Source organism: Uloborus diversus, chromosome 4, assembly GCF_026930045.1.
Source record: "Uloborus diversus isolate 005 chromosome 4, Udiv.v.3.1, whole genome shotgun sequence".
NCBI lineage: Eukaryota > Metazoa > Arthropoda > Arachnida > Araneae > Uloboridae > Uloborus > Uloborus diversus.
This window is the reverse complement of record NC_072734.1, coordinates 353301-376209: the sequence shown is the minus strand read 5'-3', so window position 1 is coordinate 376209 and position 22909 is coordinate 353301. Positions and strand designations below refer to the sequence as shown.

At 33.2% G+C, this 22909-nt stretch overlaps 1 protein-coding gene across 1 annotated transcript in view; it reads right to left on the bottom strand.

The window, feature by feature from the left end:
* Nucleotides 1–558: 558 nt before the first annotated feature.
* The window catches only part of LOC129220426 (tetratricopeptide repeat protein 17-like), a 52309-nt gene continuing 29958 nt past the window's right edge, over nt 559–22909 (bottom strand). The window contains exons 6-8 of the mRNA XM_054854847.1: nt 7288–7435; nt 2330–2469; nt 559–874 (exon numbers count right to left, since the gene is read on the bottom strand). Coding sequence (XP_054710822.1) covers nt 634–874; nt 2330–2469; nt 7288–7435 — 529 coding nt within the window. The 3' untranslated portion in view covers nt 559–633. The remainder of the gene's footprint in view (nt 875–2329; nt 2470–7287; nt 7436–22909) is intronic.

Below are 22909 nucleotides of genomic sequence, written 5' to 3'. Positions count from 1 at the left end.
AATTAATGTATACATCCAGAGATTCGTCCTTTCTATTTTCCACGATGCTGAATTTTTTATTGAAAAACAAAGTGTGAAAATATACTTGACAAATTTTTTAAAAGATATTTCCAGTTTCCAGCTTATGAAGTAAGTAGGCCCTGTGCTTAAATCAAAGATTTAACATTCCATCGATGTTCTGCCCTCAAATATGCATTTCTACTAAAAATCGAAATGGGTATAAAAATTCCACTTTCCCCTTTTAGGGAGAGGACCAACGGCTACCAAATCAAATTACTAAAAAACTTCTTTAGTGTATTTTAGTTTTTGATAAAAATTCAAGAGATATTTAATTCATCAGAGGGTTCCAAAAAAAAAAAAAAAAGGCAACCAAATTCATGGGTTTACCAAATAAATCAAGAGAGTTGGCAGCTTTGTTATACACAACACATTAAGAATTTGAAGCCAAGGGTCAATCTAAAGTCAAAAATAAATAAATACTAATTTGATGAAAAATGACTAAAATCTGAATATAGGTTTTTTCCGAACTCAGTTCTTTCCTTCGACACACTCTGTAAACAAGCTTATATATTCCAAACTATCTTTAATAAAGAAATTTGCATGTTTAAATTAGCAGCTCATAGTTAATAACCATCAAGAAGGAGGAACTACTGTAAACAAAATAGGCACATCACAGCACTTTTGGGAATGCCAACAAGACCCCATACCTCTGCCATCCAAACTCTCACGAATCTTCTGCTCTTCGTACTCCAGCCTCTGCTCTAGTTTCACTTCGGGGGGTGCTTGCTCGTTCAAAAGCTTTTCATGCTGACGTAACCAATATTCATGCTGCTTTTGGTACTCGCGAAGTTCCGTAAGCGTCCTCTGTAGTGATCTGAAATGATAAAAAAAACTTTTTTATAATTTTCAAACGTATTTTTAATATATATACAAATTATTAAACTATTTTTTGTTTACTTAGCTTATTTCAAAAACATTTTACCAATAACAATAGTTATTTCCCTTATATAGCTATTGATTGATAGTTATTGTTTTAAGACAAATGTTGTCAATTTAGAAAGGTGAAGAAATTTTCCCCCTTTATCAAATACGCTTAATCGAATAATATTTCTTAGAACCAACAATATTCAATCAAGCAGGGATGACAGTACCAGCATTAGAAGTAATATTTTGAAAATGCATAACTTTAGAAAGCATTTCACAGTTTTCTTCTCCCCATAAAGTATGATAAATATCAGAGCTGTGGAATCAGAGTCAAACATATTTTGAGTTAAAGGAGTTGCGGTCAGGAGTGGAGGATTTAAAATTCCAAGAGTCTGAGTCTGCCATTTTCTCTTAACGTCCACAACTTTGCCAGAGCATGTGGACTGATTTTGGGGTAGAGGAGTCGGAGTCAAAGACTCTAAAACTGCCAGAGTCAGAGTCTGTCCTTTTTCCTCTGGCTACACAGCCCTGACAAAAATAGAATAGCTGTATTATAATTGAAAGATTTTTTGATGGTTTTTGAAATTAAAGTAACAAAACTTAAATGAAACATGAAAGGAACAAAAAATATAAAATAAAAGTGTCTTAGAGTGAGTAAAAGAGTACTCTATGTACTTAAAAGTCCCAAGGTTATTGCAAACTGAAGAATTGTTTCAGATCAGGACTTACTAAATTTCATTCATCTACTCACCTTTTTCTTGATTTTGTGAACTTAAAATTAATAAAAATTAGTCACTTATATTGTTTTATACATTTTTTCTACTTTTAAACTTGAAAGTTCACCTTTTAGCTGCCACAAGTGAATAATGCGTCTTACTCAGCCAAAGCATTAAGTGCTCCAGGCATTATACGCCCTTCATAAATACTATCATTTGCATTGTGCTGCTACCAGTAAAGTTATTCTCAAAGCTTTAGAATACAATACAGTAAAACCTGTCTACAATGATACTTTTCGGACCTAAAAAATATTGTTGAAGACAGGTTATTGTCATAGAGAGTTTGATTTTTTATGCTGCCATTTTGCTGGGACCAAGGAAAATATAGTTATAGACAGTTTTGTTATAGATAGGTTTCACTGCAGTTCCATTTCAATTCCTTTCTCCCATTCTTTAATTTGTGAAAGTAAAGTTTTTAGGCAGCGAACAATGCCCTTATCTCCCCTCATCACCAAATGCGTTACATAACTATGCATGCCTATGTAAAAAACAGTGGCACTGGGGGATGAATCTTGTATGTTTTCCTCGCCAGGCAAGGGGTTAATAAAAAATGAAAATATCATAACAAACAAAATTTCACACACACTGAGAAAAGCAATATCACGATTAATTATACAAAAAAGTCTTACATGTGTTGCGCTTCTAATGCTTTTTCTAACTTGCTGTGGCACATTACAGCATGATATCTTTGTTCAGCATTTTTGAAATCTGGTTGCACTTTCAACGAGTTTTCAAAGCAAATAGCTGATTTATTATAATCACCCAAAACCTAAACCAGAAAACAATAATTTTCATCAGTTTTAAACTTTAACATTGAAAAGTGTTGTGAAAATACACATATCTGAGACTAAATTTTAAAAAATAATCACAGTTTTTTTAACAAAATAAAAGTTTTTGAAACTTATGTATGACAAAAATATTTTGTCATACATTTAAGTGGTGCTGAACGGACATACATATTTATATCAAACCCAAGGACAAAATAATCAAGTATTAACAGTACTTGTGTGCTACAAGTACCAGTTAGCTCATTTTAAATCTTGGAAATAATTTTTCATTTAATTTATTGCCACCAAGTTTGGTCAAAGTTGCATAAAACTTTCTGCTTGCTGATACCATGCACTATTTTTTCTTTTTAAGTGTCATTTAAACAAGTTATTGGAAGAAAAAAAAAATCTGTCAAATAATAATTTAAATCACAAAAAATAAAAACAAAAAATGGGTACGAATCAGGGTACAAATCATGCTCCAGGCTTTTGAATTGCTTTATTAGTTTTAATAATTACCACCACTTAATCATGCTTTTTCTTCTGTTGATCCTCTATCTATTTGTGGGTGGTTTGTACATAAGTAATTTATGATATTACTTATTTCATAAGTAATTTAGAAAGGCTTTAAAAATATTTTGACCACTCTATCACATATGGAGTATAAATAGAAGGTGCAATTAAGCATTAAAAAAAATTGCTATAACCATTAAGAAAAGTTACAGTCAGAGAACATAAAATGAAACTGATTCTAAAACTCTTATTCTGTAGGCAATACCAAGAAGTGGTGGAAGCTCAACAACTCAAGTTGACTATCAGAAAACAAAAAAAAAAAAAAACTTGCCTCGTTCTTTGACACTTAATCATGCTTTTTCTTCCGTTGATCCTCTATCTATTTGTGGGTGGTTTGTACATAAGTAATTTATAATATTACTTATTTCATAAGTAATTTAGAAAGGCTTTAAAAATATTTTGACCACTCTATCACATATGGAGTATAAATAGAAGGTGCAATTAAGCATTAAAAAAAATTGCTATAACCATTAAGAAAAGTTATAGTCAGAGAACATAAAATGAAACTGATTCTAAAACTCTTATTCTATAGGCAATACCAAGAAGTGGTGGACGCTCAACAACTCAAGTTGACTATCAGAAAACAAAAAAAAAAAAAACTTGCTTCGTTCTTTGACTTTAGAATTCAAAGTGCCAAACTAAGTCAGCAGCATATATAGAAATTAATTTTGGAAGCGGCTCAAGTCAAGTATTATAAGAACTTTTCAAACCTTAGTTTATAATATCTAAACTTTCATTCACAAATGGCAGCTTAAAATTTATTTTGGGAGGGGCCCAGACCCATTCAGTTTGCCCCTTAAATGCGCCCTCGAACTAAGCACAGAAGTAATACAACTTAGACTTCTTAAAATTATTATAAGATTCAATCTCTACGGGGAGTCTGTAACCCCAACAGAGCGTATCCCCAGGTGGTGGATAGGGGAATGCCTTCATTGGTTTGGGGTGGAAGGAGGGAAATAAAATACCTCCCGTGAACCAACAGGTAGAAGTCCAACCTTTTGAGGCTCTGGCAACCCATCTTCCACAGATAGTGCAATGCTGATCTCTAGTTTTAATGCTACCGTGTCTGGGGCAGCTGCCGCGATGAGACCTGCAGTCCGGGCCACATTGAAAAATCAACTACGAAGACAGTGAACTTCCTACAACTAAACATTAATGGCAGTCAGAGAAAAGTAGCAGAACTTTCTGACATTCTTAACACCAACAACATCCATGTTGCATGCCTGAAGGAAACAAAACTGAGCCTCACAATTAAAGGATACACTACTATCAGAAAAGGTAGACTCGCTAACAGTGGAGGAGGACTTGCTTTCCTAATCAAGACACCAGAAATGAAGTACATCGAAATGGTTTCTAACACCCCAGATGAAGGAAACTGGAAGCACAAGCAATAAATACTCTTCCCAAAGCAGACGATTGACTTGATAAATGCCTATCACCCAGACACCTCAGCAATCAATACTGACCTGCTGAACAACTTAGCCTAAAAGAAGGCAGAGACAAAAATTGTAAAGGAAGACCTCAATGCAAAAAGCCCCTCCTGGAGCAGCAATCTGCTTGATCTAAAGGGAATCCAAGTCGAAGATCTATTTGATGATCAAAATTTAATTCATTCAGAAGGGCAAGTGCCACTTAAGTCAAGAAATCATCCAATCCATCAACAAAGTCATTGCAACCAAGAAATCTTGCACGTTACAATGGATACCAGTCCATGAAAATATCCTTGGTAATGAGAAAGCCGATGAGCTTGCCAAGGAGTCTAGATCCTACCCCCAATCATTGAACCTCACTTTAATTGACGCCAATGCTGTGGCCAGCCGTAGACTTATCAGCAATAATTTGAAATCTTCTATTCCAGCCCTAAACTGTAATTGGACAGTAGCATCGATAATAACCAGGCTTCGAACAAAACATGTTAAGGGCATAAAAATATCAAGTGACGTAGTAAGAAGTTACTCAATTCACTGCCCACACTGCCCTCACTTTCAACTATCTCCTCAGCATATCTTCGGCTGCCCAGGAATTCAGGGCAAGCTACTCAAGATCTTCCTGGATGCCCCAAATTATATGATATTTTCGGAAAAGGCTGTGGAGGTTGCCAAGGCTGTCTTTGACTGCTTTGGAGGAATCTAGTGCTTTTCTTTGCACATCATGGACAAAACAACAACAACATAAGATTCAATGTAACTGCTTATGTTGCAGCAATTTAAAAAATAAAATACACAATATGGACCATATAAAATGTTGAGACATTAATAAAAAAAAAAGTCTCTTTGGGGGGGGGGAATCATTTTTCAAGTAGCGTTGTTATTTTTATTATTTTATTTATTTATTTGTAAAACATATAATTTAACTTTTATTTATATTACTGTTGCATTTCAGCTTGATCTTGAATCAAATGTTAACTTCTAAGGATTTGTAGCTGGGACACCTAATATTCTCCATCTCGTTCCAAAATAAAATATTTTTTAACTCTTAATAAACTGCTTGAATACAAATCAGCAATACTTGATAATACACAAACAAAATGAGAATCAATTTGAAAAAACGATTAACTCTTGGCAACTATTAAAATTTATTTTTAAAAAATTCCAAAGCCTCAGGCATGATTCATACCATTTTTGCAAGAACAATCAATATGTAAAATTTAATTCTAATGAATAAAAATTTCCTGTCACGGTGTTAGTGTTTGAACTCCTTTGAAACAACTCAACCGATTTTCATGAAATTTTTTATGTATATTTGTTAGGTATGAGAATAGGACACAAAGTATATTTCATATCGCTTGGTAATCAGAGTGTCCCTATACAGAATTTCTTTTTTGAAAATCATTGTAAAAACCATTGTTGAAAATCACTGTAAAACCCTTGCTTTAATTAATTACAAACATTTCATCTGTAGACAAACCGAAGATGGCAACAAAAATTTTTAAATCTATGTACATAAATGGTTACTTCTGTATGTATGTCTGCGGTAAGCTTCAAAACTACTGGACCGATTTTAACCATTTTTTCACCATAGATAGCTACATTACCAAAAAGTAACATAGGCTTTATAGTTGATTTCTAAAAAGCTTAGTTTAAAAAAATAGGATTGAAAACAGTAAATTCCCTGTAATTTCCCCATTAAAGGATCCCCTTATCTTTATCATATCTTTACTACTAATAAAGCTGAATGTCTGGATTTCTGTCCAGATATGTCAGGATGTCTGTGGTGACGCGCATAGTTCCTAGACCGTTGGGCCGATTTTTATGAAATTTGGCACAAAGTTAGTTTGTAGCATGCGGGTGTGCACCTTGAAGCAATTTTTCAAAAATTCGATTTTGTTCTTTTTCTATTCCAATTTTAAGAAAATTTTACCGAGCAAATTATCATTCCGTGGACGAGTAAATTACCAAATCATCGTAATGTGGAACTGTAACGTAGGTGAGCAAATTAACATTGTCATAAAGGCGAGAAATTCATCATCCATTATTTGTAAATGTACAGGCGAACTAAATGACCATTTAATTTTCTACTATGAGCAAAGCCATGCGGGTACCGCTAGTACATAATAAAATAATATTTCAATGGTAACAATGTGAAAAATAGGGCAAAATATTGGAAAGGAGACAAATTATGACATGATAAAGAACAAACAATAATTCCAAAAAGTAATAAAAAATGAGTGCTGCAAGCCCTGATAGTAACAAGTAGTAAGTTAATCCCTTAAGCTAGGGCTAAGGTAGATGCAGAACTGAAAAGGAGACAAATTATGACATGATAAAGAATGGATATGACAGATACAGTTTTGCCCTTGTTATCTGCTCATCACTCTGGAATAGTCAGTAACCAAGCTGGAGGCAGATGTTCTTTCATTAAAGCTGAGATTACCAAGAAACTGGTAGCTAAACCAGGCTGTCGGGACATTGCATGTAGTTCTACTTTAGCCCTGGCGTAAGGGCAATAACTTACTGCTTATTATTTAAGCTTTTACTTTCAATATATGAGTTGAACCACACCATTGCTAGGGAGCTCTTGTTGGTGTGTTAAATTAATGTAACCAGTTTCTTGGTAATTTTAGCTTCAATGAGAAAACATCTGCCTCTAGCTCAGTTATTGACTATTCCAGACTGATGAGCCTATAACAAGGTAAACTGCAGTCTTTAGATGTCATAATAGGGCTGTTGGTATATTGCCTGCTAGTAAATATTCTCATTTATTTTGATGAATATAAAACCCCAAATCAATCATAAAACACATCTTACTGCATAAATATTCCCCAAAGTGAAATGGCAAATGGAATTTTCAGGAGCTATATCTACTGCTGCATGCACAACAATGGCAGCTTCCTCTGACATTTGAGAATGATGCAAAATATTTCCTAAGCTTATAAGAGCTATATCTTTATGTTCCCTGTAAAGAAAAAACAAAATAAAATTTTAAATGTTAACAATATTCTTGTTCAGTAGTTTACAACAATTTATAGAACACAGAGTGTATGAAAGATCAGATAATGTTGACAAAAAAAAAAAAAACATTTAACTTGACAAAACACGAGAAACCAAAATAATAAGTTCTTTATTGAGATTTTCAAAGTTCTAGGGAATAAACATTGAAAATCTCTCTTTTTTTTTCTTATTATACTCACACCCAATCGTGTTTTGAGGTTTTTATTACTGAAAATAATTTTCACATAAAAATAAAATTTTAAGTGCAACCAACAGCCTAATAATAAAAGAGTGGGCCTTTTTATTAAAGAGACAATCACACTCTTTCAAATTATGGTTTGTAGGCAAAACTCGGAAAACGTTTTTTCAAGAAGTATTCAAAGACTTTTCGAGCAGGGCCGTATAGAAGGTAGGGATCTTAGGGTTCACCCTCCCCCCTCCCCCAAAAAAAGTTTGGTTTGACATTTAAATGTTTGTTTAAATTTAAAATTTTCCAAATTCTTCTGCAAAGCTCCACATGAAAGTTTTTAAACTCTCCCCAAAATTATTTTCTAGTTGCGGCCCTATTTTTGAGTAAAATGGCCTTTTTTAAGGACTACACTGCATTCCACCCTAATTAGCAGCACAAGGAAAGGTACAAAATGTGCTACTCTGCTTTAATTGTTTTATCTGCTGGCTAACATTACACCGCTCTTCAAGAAACGGTCTAAAGGGAGTGCGGGAAATTATAGACCTGTGAGTCCAACTTCGGTGGTTTGCAAAATTTTTGAAACATTGATAAAAATTAAGACAATAAATTTTCTAGAGACTAATAATCTATTGACTAGTTTTCAATACGGTTTCAGGAAAGGTAAATCTTGTGCAACTAATTTATTACATTTCTATGACAAAGTTACCATGGCTTTGGACAATAAGAAGCCTGTAGATGTTGTTTAAATTGATTTTCAAAAAGCTTTCGATAAGGTACCGCATGTTGCTCTACTTAGCAAATTAGCTGATATAGGAATAGGAGGGAAAACTTTCATTTGGGTAAAAAACTGGCTGACCGGAAGGAAACAAAGGGTAGTTGTAAGGGGAAATTATTCTAATTGGAGTGAGGTTTTAAGCGGGGTTCCTCAAGGATCAGTGTTAGGGCCTGTTTTGTTCATTGTTTTTATGAACGATATTCACAATAATATTTCTGGGAACATGAATTGTTTTGCTGATGATGTCAAAGTTATGGGGACTGTAGAAAATGAAGAACAAGCAAAACAGCTGCAAGAGGATCTAGATCATATTACGGAGTGGGCTGATAAATGGGGTATGGCTGTTAATGTTGGGAAATGTCAAGTGCTACATTTAGGGCATGGAAACAAGTGTACAAGTTATTATTTGCAAGGTTCAGTCATTAGTCAGGCAGACAAAGTTACTGATCTGGGGGTCTTAATAAGTCAGGATTTAAAGTTTAGCCAACAGTGCAGCATTGCTAGTAACAAGGCCAATAAGATGCTTGGGTTTATCAATCAGGGGCCAATCCAGGATTTTTTTCTCGCTACCTATTTTTGTGAAAGTATTGCATCATTCTATTTTTGTGAAAGTTTTTTTTTATCAGCATTGTTTTTGTGAAATTTTTGAGGCATCCTAATTTTTGTAAAAGAGAAGTAAAACAAGTGAAATTTTAGTTCGAAAAGTGTAAATGTCATCTAGTATTATTTTTAACAGATTTCGTCTTTTGGGGAGGGGAGGGGGAGCTAAAAACCTAAGAAGTATGAAAAATACCATCGTAATTTCAGCTTAATAGGCTATGTACTGTGTACAATATAGGAAATTATGAGAAAAACGGTTTCCCAAAACAGATGTTGAAAGATTGCGATAATATTGCAGAAATACACGTAGGCGAGAAACAGCTAAAAATTAGTTAAAATATTACAAAAAGGTTTCTATTTAAGCGATTGTTCATATAAACCTGCTTAGAATTTTTTTATGAGTAAATTTTGTTTTAAACAGAGAAACAAATTTTATATTTTAAAATGCTAATTTTTGTGAAATTTTCGATGTTTTTGTGAAGCTACTGATTTTATTACTTGATTTTTGTGAAAGTACCGATTTCAAAACAAGATTTTTGTGAAGGTACCGAAAATGGGTAGCAAAATCAGCCTGTATCGGGCCCTGTCAATAGATCTATTTCAAACAAATCTAAAGAAGTTCTTCTGCCCTTATATAGAAGTTTGGTAAGACCTCATTTGGAGTATGCTGTTCAGTTTTGGTCTCCTTATCTTAACCCATTCCATGACCAGCCCGAAAACCCTTAACGCGCATGCCGCAGATAACGAAACGGGGTTGCTTTTTGCTACATTGTAATAACACTTTTCTCCCCATTTTGCTATCGGTATTTTAATGTTGTTTTTGCTGTTCAGCTTGCATTCGAAAATCGCTTCGCTTTATTTGTTTTTAAGCACTGAATTAAATAGTGCAATAAAATACAAGGTTGCTAATATGTGCTGAAATATTCATACATTTACGCAGTACATAACAGGAAAATAAGAAACAATAGAGGATTGGACGAAAAAAATTATTTTCATAACACTAATTATTTTATTGATTTATTTTTCTTTTTGCTTTTATCTCAGTATATCTTTTTTTTTCTTTTACTGTTAAATGTAAGATGATCTATCTTTCAAAAGGCCTCAACAAAACATTCTTCAAACAATTGACTGATCAATCCAATGTGTGAGCATGCGAATTGAATAGACAAAAACGCTTTAAGTGTGGGAATGATATTCTAAGAGGATAAAAAGTATTCTTCGGCGCCTTTTGATATATTGTGACACTTCAAAACAACCAATAAACACAGAGACATCCCTTTGATGGCAGGACTATGGTCGACTTTTATCGTAATTCAGGTGACTTTTAAATCCCTTCTGAATGCCCAGATATCAGTTGCTCAAGCGTGGGAAGTATTTTAAAGATAAATGATTACAAAAGATCAAAACTTGCGGCTAATCCCCCATTTCCCTAAAGGATACTTTTGTGCATGCAACTAAAAGCCCCCAGCTGAGAGAGGAATAACTAGACCGACTGGGAGGTCTGTATTCTCCAAGGACCCTCTTTCCAAACATCCGAGCAAGTTAGTTCCATTCAAAGAATTGTCAAAAGGTTTTAGTGTTTTGTGGTCAACCCTTCCACATTATTTTCTTACAACAAAACAGTTTAGCTCAGAAAGGAATTTCAAAGCAAGCTTTTATGCTTATATGACGGAACATGTCTTCAGAAGGGAAAAAAAGGAGATCTTGCTTGAAATCGAGTCGGATTTTAAATCTTTTTTTAAATATACTTGGATAAATTTTAGTTAGTTTCATAGGATTATTTACTAATTATGGCAATTTGATTATTGAAAAGAAACCAAATATTTAATTTATCTTTTTAAAATCTCATAAAAGAAGGTACAATTAAAACATTGGAGCTATTTTAAGACAATAAATAAAATCTGAAAAAGAATGGGAGAAAAGGAATGTTTCGTTTCTTATGAGTAAAGCGTACAACAAAAGAACTCAAGATATTATCATTTTCATTTTATTTGTACTGTCGTATCTATTTTATGTTTTACATAGTCAACTTTTACGTATAGTCAATGGGTCGTCATTTTTTTTTCGTGAAATAAAAAATATTCAAAACCGTATCACTAAAAATCCATCAAATGGTGCCGCAGTTATAAAAAGATATAATTTACGTTTCAAAATATCATGATTTAAAAATAAATAAGTAATAAAAAATAATAATAGTGTACAAATAAATAAAAAAATGTAGTAAACACATTATAATAATAAAAAAAACATACTCGTACAAAATTAAGATATGTAAGATAATTAAAAAAATAATATTGTGTAAAATAAATTATAAAATTTGAGGATTATGAACAATTTAGTGAAGGATTCTTGCGTTAGAAGGTGGATTTTTGATAACAAGAAAAACATATTTCTGTTTATTTGCTTTATTCAGGCATAGAAATATTGATAAATATGTAAGGAAATATTTTCACACTTGTTCATCAGGAGTTCAAATGCCAGAATGCTAAGAAACAAAGCTTCCACGAAAAGATAAAATTATAATGCCTGGTTATTTGAAGCATTATAAGTGTCCTATTCAAGAGTACTTGAAAAGTTAATATCTTAGTAAAATAAAATAAATTACAACAAGTTCCGTGAAATACTATAAGTTACATTCCCTTTTGTCTAAGAAAAGAGCTTGATTACCGCTCCCCTAAAAGCTCCAGAACACAACAGAGAAGCGCAATAACAGGGTTCTGCCCCTGGAAGGATCGCTGACACACATTCGGCCGAGGCAAAAACTGCTAGAAACGCCGTGACGACACAGGATCGTCGAGGGCAGTTAGGAACCATTTTCTTGCGACGAGCCTGAATCGGCCGGGGCAGTATTAACACAAACTGCGCGGCCGATCCTGTATCGCCCGGGGCAAGGAATGGGTTAAGAAAGATATTAATGTATTGGAAAGGGTTCAAAGGCGAGCTACAAGGCTAATAAATGGATTTTCTCACTTAGACTATGATTCCAGGCTTAGATGGCTAAAAATGTACAGTCTTGAGCAAAGAAGAGACCGAGGGGACATGATTCAGTTGTTTAAATTTATTAAAATGAAAGATGTTATGGGGCTGAAGTTTGGCACTGAAAACAGGACAAGGGGTCATTGTTTTAAGCTATTTAAATCTCAGGCTAACATGGATGTCAGGAAAAATTATTATTTTAGCAGGGTAGTGGAACCTTGGAACAGTTTACCGGAAGAGGTGGTAATGAGCAAGGGAGTAGAGAGTTTTAAGAGGGCCATTGATCTTCACTAGGGATTGTAAATTGACTAGGACCAGTCTAGCTGGGCCCAGAGCCTGTTGCTGGTCGTCACTTTTGTATTTGTATTTGTATTTGTATTTGTATTACAGAGGTGCCAAGTTTCAATGGAAGTTATCAGTAACCAGAGTCATAGTTGTAGTGAAAAACGGAAATCTAACGCACGTAGTCGCGCAAATAGCGATCTTAACAGTTGTGTTTAAACTTTAGTACACATTTCTGCTGAATAATTAAAATTTTCAAACAAATATGCATTTAATAATTGAAAAATAAAATACAGGAATGAAAATTCTCAAAAATCGGTGAACATTGAAGTTATTTACTTTATTGAAAATGATATACATAAAAACAATTAAGTAGCACAAAATGTTAAAGATTAAATTAAATTTTAGAAATCGGTTGAATGAAGCTGTAAAATAAATGCAAAAATTATTGAGAGAATAATAGAATGGATACTGTAAAAAAATATTAATATTTAAGAATCGGCTAGAAGTTCTTATTTATTTGAACATAAATTGATCCAAGTTGACTTTTTAGCAGCTTTACATTGTTCATTTGAAAATTTACGATCGAAACATTTTGTACTGAAGTTGAAATTTTTCTGTTTTTCTATAAGCAGTGATGTCAGTGTCTCTGTCCCCAGAGTCGGGCGAAAATCAGTTTGGTTCTTACGTACCACACTAAAAACCCTTTCTGAAGTTGCATTGCTATGTGGCACAAGCAATAATGCTAGCATTAATTTTGAGAGAGCATTATATTTTTTAGCTCCATTCTCATCAGATATCTGTGATATTTTGTGCCATATAGCATCTGCACTATCATTTATCACATCATACTCCTCAAAATTTTCAAATTGGTACATACTAAATTCTATGTCCAAATTTGCTTTTTCTGCATCTGTCAAAACATTGGGAAATTTTGAAATTAAAAATTCTACAGAGGAGAATGACATTTTTTTCCGAAGAGAGACATCTGCAAGAGCTGCATGCTCCACAAATGAATGGGCTACGAGTAATTTATTTTTAATGTATTCCACACTTTTAACATAAAAATTTCTTACGTCTTTATAAAACTGTTCAGCTTCATCTGAAGAAATATTCTTTAGGTAACATTTGGTTTCTGATCCAATTACAAGATCATTGTCTGCTTTTTGATTTTTTCTTTTGGCACAGTTGATGCTTAAGAGTGAGTTTGAACTATCACCAACAGCAGAAGGTTTGATAAACCTTACAATAAGCCCTAATAATAAATCCTCAACAGTCTTGCTTACTTTGTGTATTAGGGGTTTTTCTTGTTGAAGAAATGTTTGCATTCAAAAACAGGGGCAACACACTTTTTAAAAATAACACATAAACTTTGGTAACAGGGTTTTGCATGCTGACTTTAATTTCCTGATACTTTGCATGCTTAATATTATTCTTTTCATCACAAAAATACAAAGTCAGTGGCTCCCACTGTTCGAGGACTCTTTGAATACATTCGAACAGAGACAGCCACCTGGTTGAAACATACTTTAATACTTTATGTGGTTTAACCCCATATATATCTTGGCACAATTTAAAACTGTGCTGCCTTTTGGAGCTTTTTTGCAAAAAATAATAAATTTTTATCAAAAACTCCTCAACATCAAATTGGTGTATTGCTGCACAACCATTCTTTGCAGCTAGATGTAATAAGTGGCAAACACAGCCCTGAAAATTAATATTTGACTGAACTTTTTTTATATAAGAAAGCACACCCTTAATATTTCCTGTCATTGCTTTGGCATTATCTGATGCAAATGCAACACAATTTTTCCAACAAATTTCTTTCTTGGTGGATTCTTTATTTATAGCATTGAAAATTCCCTCACAAGTGTTATCAGTGCACTCAATGATGGACAGTATCATATAAATAATTTTGCCATGATTTTCGGAAAAATAGGACACAACAATGGGGTAAAGTTTCGTATCATTTTTGTCATTGCTGCCGTCTGTTGCGAGAGCAAAGGGCCTTGAATTTAAATTTTCAATCACATCATCCTGTGTAGCCGATGAGACATTTTAATAAAGCAGTTGTTTTTGTACGCCCACAAGCATATTTCGCTGCTATTTTGGAGTCTGGAAACATTCTTTTGAAGAGCGGTCCAGCATGATCAGAACATGATATTGGTAAATTATGCTCCGATATAAAACTTGTGAACAGAAGTTCTGCTTTTGTCACCAAAAGTTCATCATCGGCAGTTTTCATATATGCAAACATATTTTTGTTCGAATCGCAAGCTTTTGCGTACTTTTGATGCATGGCAGTTTTAATATGCCTTCGGCAATCATCTCTTCCACCATGAGCAATTGAGATGTCTTTGGAGCAGATAGTGCAAAAAACGAACTCCGGCGCTAAATTTGAATGAATCAAACATTGCCATTCTTTTGTGTACTCTTGTCGATATTTCTGAGTTTTTTATGTCTTTTTGTAGGCTTTCCTACATCTTCTACTGGATTTTCTTCTACATCTCGAACAGCGTTTTGTTCAATGTTAAGCGCTCCACTCTGGCTATTACTTTTTTTTCCGGTTTAGACTGTTGTAGAGATCCATTACTATTATTTGGATCGCGATCAGGAACTCCACGTTCGGAACTTTTTTCTCGAGCTGACTTTAGCCATTTATCCATAATTAAACAAGGATTAAAAAAAATATGTCGTGAATGTGAATCATCGGATAAGAAACAATCACGCAAAATGAAAAATCGCGCAAGTGTCAAATATCCAACGTGCACGCTGCGTTCTTGAACGAATCAACAAGCTTAAGTTGAGTTGTACCTATAGTTCAAAAATTAGTAAGCGAGATGCAGTGAATTCTCAAAAATAGTATTTTATACTTTTTAAAACACACTTTGATGACTTTTAAGTTTAAAGTTCCTATCAATATTTAAAAATGACCTAGCGGAAAAAAAAAAAGTTAAGATTTTTCGAAACCTTACGCACATACATCGTTGGCCAGTCGCTATTCGGAACTCCAGCGCTCGAATACGCTACCTTGCGGTGATTTACAAAACTGCCGATGGAACTAAAACATTGCCACGTTTTAGTTCCATGTGTGTCTGTTGACGTAAACACAGGTAGTTTGTTCTGAGTATTTATTAACGCAATCGATGTGTCTTAGTTTGCTTTCAGCTACAGAAATTAATTCGTCCCCTAAGAGTATTCTCAAGCTTCTCAAAATAATGTTAGTTTTCCTTATTTCTTTCAAACAAGTATTAAATGGTGGACGCGTAAACAAGAAAACTCTGGATTAACAAAATTGGATAACGTTATACCAGGTAAAATTTTTTATTGTATGAATTTGTAAGAATATGAGTTTTTTTTAATCTTAAATTAATTTAACTAATCATATTTTACAGCAGCATTTAGTTGGAATGGACAGTATGCAAAATATTTTCTTGGATTTATTATCGTAGAACAAAATGAAAAATGTTTAACCTAGAAAGAATTTACTTTATTCCTTTTATTCTCAGCTGAAAGGTTTCGCCAAATTTGTTTAGGGTTATAATTTTGGTATTGTGCGAGCAAAGTAGCCTTGGCGAGATTTCGCGTTTTTAGTTAAACCATTTTTAATTTTTATCATGAGTGGAATAAAATGGTAGTAAGATTACAGAATTCGATAAGTGAAAAGAAATAATGGTCAATCAACTGAAAAGAAAACTACCACCATATATCCGTGAGAATTTTGTTGATGATTTGCATAACATGACACAATTAAATCGTAACTCAGAAATTAGAAAAATCGAAACAGAAAATTTTTAAATGAACCGATTCGGAAATTCGAGAGAAATAACTCAGCTACAAATTGAAAAAAAAATAAGCGCTAGCCAAGCAAGGCAAAGAAGTATCATCTTCTTTCGATAATAATTTGTAATGTCATATTGAATTTTCTAGCATTAATTGTTGTTCTTGTCAGGCCACAATTATTATTTAGTTTTATCAAGAATTGATAAATATCGAATTCAACATCATGGAAATAGCTGCTTAGAACTACGAACTACGTAGTTTGCATTAATCTTTGACGTTTAGTAATGCTTCTTGAATTCTCATTTCTTTCTACGTGGGCCAGAATATCCACAAGACTTTGAAAATTAATTTAAAAAGAATAAAGCGAAAAAATCCTACGTACGAACAAAAATCACAACACTTTTAGCATTTTCTTCGTTACCATGTGCGTTTGTTTTAGTTTTCAATTCCGCCATTAGACAGTGACTTCAGTGCCCCCTACAGTTCGTTGGAGTTGCGAATAGGGCAGTAGCAGTCAGCTGCTTTTTGCATAGCAACGGAACCTGGCAACCGTTCCTGGTGGACAAGCAACCTCCAGTTCGCTGTATTAGCTGCATGTTACTGCGAGTGCGATGTTATTCTTTTATGCTTTTTCTTTGCTTAAAATGCATTCTGAATATTGTCAAAGCCATAATAATGAAGAAAAACGATGAAAAACTGAAAAAATCAAGATAATCAACAATAAGGACCAATATTTGAGTAAAAATGAGCTTTCAACAAAGCCATTTGACTTGACGGACTTGAATCCTGAATTATTCGATTTATGGCTTCAGTGCCAATGCATTAGAAGAATTTAAAGCGTACTGAAGTTTAAAAGCTTATTACCTTTTCTCTTGTGGATGTATTTCGGATTTTTTATGTGTAAAATTTCGGCGATATATGTGCGGTGACTGAAACGATAAGTAAAAACCATGTTTAGCATACCGGCGTCTGTCCAAATATTTTTGCAATGACCTTGTTTTGTGTGCGTTTAATTATATAAATATAAAATTCGATTCATTTTCTAAAGGATTGATTTTTGTTTCGAATATCATATTTTCTATGAAATTGATCCCAGAATTTATGCTAAACTTGGTCTCCTAAGAAATACAAAATTTTTAGTGCAGTTTTTCAAGAGCAGATTAATTGTTGAATTGTTAGAACTTCATGAGCAAAAAAAGACAACACACCAGACACAGATTCAGTTTTCACACTTGCTAATAAAACTGAATTATTGGTGAACATTTTAAATAAATGGAAGAATAGAAGAAATTTTTGGCTCTCAAATCTAAACATGCCTTGACATAAAAGTAGTAGAAAGCATAAATAATAAAATAATTAGTGTTTTTACTGTTTAGAATACATGCTGGATATTGAGTATGTGTATTATCTGCAAAGATAAATGATTATTCTGATTTTGAAATATTTAGAAAAACTTCCTTTGCCAACTTTTTAATCGTCTGAATATTGATAAGTTATCCTTCTCGTACAACTCAGATTTATAACATGAATTGTGGAGTATATCTGCTAATTTGCATAGTAAGTTTTTAGTCATGGAAGTTTTTAGACAGACCTGTCATTTAAGGGTCAACTGCCCCCCGCCTCCCCCTCAGGCTTGTCATTTCGAGTTTTCCAGGGAGGAGCAAGCAATGCAAAACCCTTTTACATGTAAAAACATTAATTTTTCAATGGCCAGCTTTGAAAAATTAATGTTTTTTTCATAAAAGAGTGCAGTTTTTGTTGTTTTCCAATAAAAACTTGCATTAAATATAGCCCTTTGCCCCCTCCCCGAAAAATTCAAAACGACAGGCTTGTTTTTTGAATCTTTACAACAGTCCTAAATAAGCTGTTATTTATTGTGGTAAATTAATTCCAATTCGTAAAGCAATATGTGATTCCATTTTGAGCAGGATTCTTTTTTGTAGTTATTGTAGAAAATTCGTTTTTGATCTCTTAAATATTTGGTTTTAACAAGGCGGGTAGGTTTGTGCCAAGCCTGATCGGTGCCCTTGTGCAAGTGTCTTTTAGGCACCTTTATGCTGTGACGTTCAGGAAAATCTAGTTAACACCAGTAGTGAGGTTTTGTCGACAAATATAGAGAAGAAAAAATACGGTTAAATTTAATTGTATGTTTTGGTTCATAGCTCGAAGTTCTCTCGAGTTCAGTAGCTCACCTGAAATGCTAATGCGTTTCTAGAAAATAAAATACAGTGCACCATTTATACTTATTTTTTTTGTATGTTCTTATCAATTATACGTTTTTTAAATTGGTCCCTGAAGAGTTTAATACACATTAACCTATACTTATAATACATATTTTTCATTTGTTTGCTTTTTTCATACAGTCCCTTCAAAAACGTATAAACGTGCTTTACTGTATTCTAATACTGAAGTTAACGCCACTCTTAATTTCTCTCTAATCTTTAACTGATGAATAATTAATCAAATTTTTATGAATATCAAAACATAACAGGGTACTGACTATATTTCAAAATTGAAGCATAATAACATAGAGGCTATTTCACCTCAAAAACTGAAATTTAATTTTTTTCCTGCGAAATAATTCTTAGGTACGGAATTGTTAAAAAGGCGTTGAATTTAATATCTAAAACAAATGCATTGTGCAAAGCTCTATTTTTTTAAATGCGATATCCAAATAGGTGGTCACTTTATAGAACTAAAAGGTTAACCAAATTATTGTCTACAGTATTACAATATATAAATATTACACACAAGTAAATAATATGTAATGTGCTTATTTTTATGTATGATAACATGAAGCAGCCAAATTACCACAAATAATATTTAAAAATCTGAAAAATACGTATTGCACAGATTATAATCCAACATATTTACCACAAACAATGGCACAGCCAAAGGTAGATCCAGGGAGTTAGAACCCTCTCCGAAATGAGAAAGAAACTTCAAAAATGGAAAAGGTCAATTTTTTACACGTAGTTTTCTTACATAGCACAAAAAAAAAAAAAAAAAAAAAAAACTAATTCGAGTGCATAGAATTCCATACACAGTGAAATCCCATTACAACGAAATTTTCATTACAAGGAACAAAATGTGCAATCCCATTTTAAAACGTATTAAGATGATGTATAAAACATCTCATTTTAACAAAGACATTTTTTTTAAAAATTTGTTCCACGAAAATTTTTTTTCAACGTCAGTTCGAATATTTTGTACTTAATGCTGTTTTCAGAAACTAAAAAACAACTTTCACAAGTCGCTATGTGAAAACTCCATTTGTACTTTCAAAACAGAGCCATTCAAAGTGGAAATGCACTCATACTGAAACATGGGTTTATGTGTGACAACAAAAGCTAGTGTCTATCCAAGCGCTGTCGATTTCTGCACACCAAACACAAGGCACCTTGCGGATTCGGAAAGGGTTCTTGTGGTCAGTATAATAACGATTATCAATTAGAATCTTTTATAATGTCTACTGGGACCAAATGTCTCGCATAAAAGAAAATAGCAACACTTTTTGTGATGACGACCAGTGAATAAAAGTTCAGTGTTCAATATTTTAATTTTTTTTTTCAGAATAATTAATGTGTTAATTATATTTTAGATTTTTTATAACTGTAAAAGTTGCATATTTATGTATATTAGGGTGTAGGTTTGTAAAACTGACACTTTTATAAAAATAAAGTAAGTTTTTAGACGATTCCGTTACAATGAAATATTTTATCAATCCCTTGGAGTTCGTTATAATGGGATTTCACTGCATTTCTTTTACTTATGTAATGCAAGGATCGATTGAATTTAAAAACAAACTTTTTCCTCCTTTTTTCATTAAAAAGAAAAAAAACCTAAGGACAAAACAATGATGTTACGACTAAAGACAATTATTCGATAGCGATTATGGGAGGGAAGGAACTATAGATCCGGGCCTAGGCCGGACATATAAAGGTGGGGTAGATTATTGCAAGGCCGTAGCCAGGATTTTATTTCGGGGGGGGGGGGGGGATTTATAACGAAGAAAGTTTATAGATAAAAATGCAAAGGGCAGAGGCCCGGTAGCAGATGTTAATTTACTCTGTTAAGTCCTCTCTCTCAATTGCCAGGCTGTCATCAAACCCGTTAAGAGTTATAAAGGTAGGGTACTCTGTTCTAAGGAGAAGAGGTGGTTTCTGTGCCAACTCATTCTTTTTACCTACCCCAACAACTGTTTGATAATTTTTAGGTTATCATAGCTATGGGCTTAGAACCCATAAAATTCGACATAATCATAAATTTTTCATATGAGGGCTGATTTTCACTTATAACATATACATGTCGGCAGTGCTGCAATTAAGAAAAAATGTTTGAGGGGACTCATTAAAAGAAAAGGTGGTTTCAAACAAATTGACATCACATTTGCATTTATTACAGTAAAAAAAACAATTATACTACAACTACAGCATTGTGTGTAAGTATAAATATGTATGTATGTAAAAAGGAGCAATAGAAATTTTATTGGAAATAAAAGTTTTTATTTGAATGTGTTATTTTTGTGCCTTCCATTCAAAATTAAATTGATTTCGATGATTTTTGAATGATAAAGCATCAAAAAGTTTTTCTCCCACAATGGGCAGATACAGTGGAACTCCATTCTGCTGGTCTGTGAAAAAGACTACTGATACGTTAAAATATTCCGGATTTACTTTACCCTTTTTCAGAAAGTCCGCATGATTGTTTTTCTACAAACAGATCAAAATAATTTTCCAGCTACAAGACTCGCAGATTTTTTTTTTAAAGATAAATGTTTTATAGCTGTTTGAAGCCGCTCTGGCATCCTTTTTGCACTGTCTAATTTTTCTTTGTCTGTGAGAAGGATTTCCTCTGACCGTCCAATATTCCTTCATGGCAGTTGAGGACTAGAGCTGCCGGTACCCTTCTTGAAATTATTCCAGCAGTTGGTGACATGTGACGTCTCATTAAATAACGAATTCCTTCAAGATCAGATTAACTGAACGCCTTTGATGATAATAATGAAAACAAAGAAGATATAATCGAGAATGTCCCCACAGATGATTAAGCAATTTTAAGTACAAAAACTCTAAAGCTATTTACATTTGTAAATGCCAACCAAGAAGTGAATTTGTAAAAAAATGTTAACGAATCGTGCTATAAATGAAATTGTATCAAAAAACAAGTAAAAAGATTACACATTTCCCCCCTACTTCATTGGATAAGAGTCGATTTTTAAACAATGTGTTCAGATTTTGAATAAGGCCCTGATTTTAAGTTTTCCACTTTGGAACGTTTTTCATCACTGGTTCTACAGAAAGCGTAAAATCAAGTTTTCACTAAACCATAATTTTCTATTCATTCTGAAAACTTAATACAGTTATCTCTGACTTATATATCAGCACATGGGATCAAAATAAAAATAAGTGGCACATTCATTAATGGAATTCACATTTTAGATCAAATTAAATTTCAAACCAGTTAAAAAAGTTGACACAGATAAAGCAAAATGAACTTAAAATTTTAACACAAACCATGAACTATTAAAATTGAATTTATTTCTGTCCATGTGGTAAAAATACATTATGTGGTAATCATATGGTCTAATTTAGTGAGAAACTTTATATTTAGAATATACTACTATGTTACTCCGTCCTTGGTTGCAGAAAAGAGTCCATATTTCTGTTGTCAAATTCAATGCATCCTTATGAAGTGCAAATAGTTCTTCCAAATTTTCATACCAACAAGATCATTCGCAGGGCAGAATTTTAAAGACTATTTCTGTCTCTGAACAAATGATCCAGCTAGTGAAAATTTTCCTTGTGTTTCTGATACAACTTTTTTGGCACTTCTCATCCGTAGAGAATCATAAAAAGCTAATTAAGCTCGCGGTAGTGTTTGCAATCGGGTAGTAAAAAAATTACCATCGTAATGAAAAAAATAAAACGGGGAACACATAAAAAGACTGACATCAATGTAATTAAACAGGAAAGCTGTTCTGATCAACATAATAAAAAACTATTAAATTTATAAATAGATCAAACACTTCAGTTAAGGAATTTTATTCATCTATTTTCAGTACTTATATCTGAGTAACATTAAAATATCAGTAGGGAAGTTACACTGAAAGTATTAAGTGCCTCAATATTAAACAGGACTAAAGCCCCCTATAAACGATCGCTTAAATTTTTATATTAAAAGCCACATTTTTTAAGCGCTACAGGGGCGAAACGTTTGCGAGACTGTCCCGGGATTACATTCTTTTTCGATAGAACATGTATTAAGCACATATCCTTTGCCTCTTTTGGGAATTGTCATAACGATACAAACGTTCAAGAATAATAAATTTTTAATAAAGAACATTTAAGCATAAATCCAAGGGGAAATTTTTGACAACATGGTCTGTAGAGTTGGAGGGGAAATGAAAGAGTCCGGCAATTTAGAGCCTTCGACTCCGACTCCTTTACCCCAAAATCAGTCCCACTCCGGCTCCATAGTCTGATCAAAATTTATTGCTTAAGAAACACTGAAAAACTTAATAGCAGCAGAAAATAACACCTACACTGCACAGCAAAAGAAATAGTATAGAAGGCAACAAATGTCAAACAAACAATTCCCGAAAACAAAGGGAGGAGGGGGAGAGAGTTCATAAAATTTGTGTCAAACTGTTTATTTTGTGACTTTGATTTATCTAATCTCAATGTGATGAGTTTTACTGAGAGGAAAAAGTGCAACGAAGTTCGTTTAGCATGAAATTGAATAGCAGACTTGCCAACCTAGACAAATGAAAAATCCTGCAATTTGCATGATAAAGCCTGCAATTTTATTTATCAACGTACCGACATATCAAA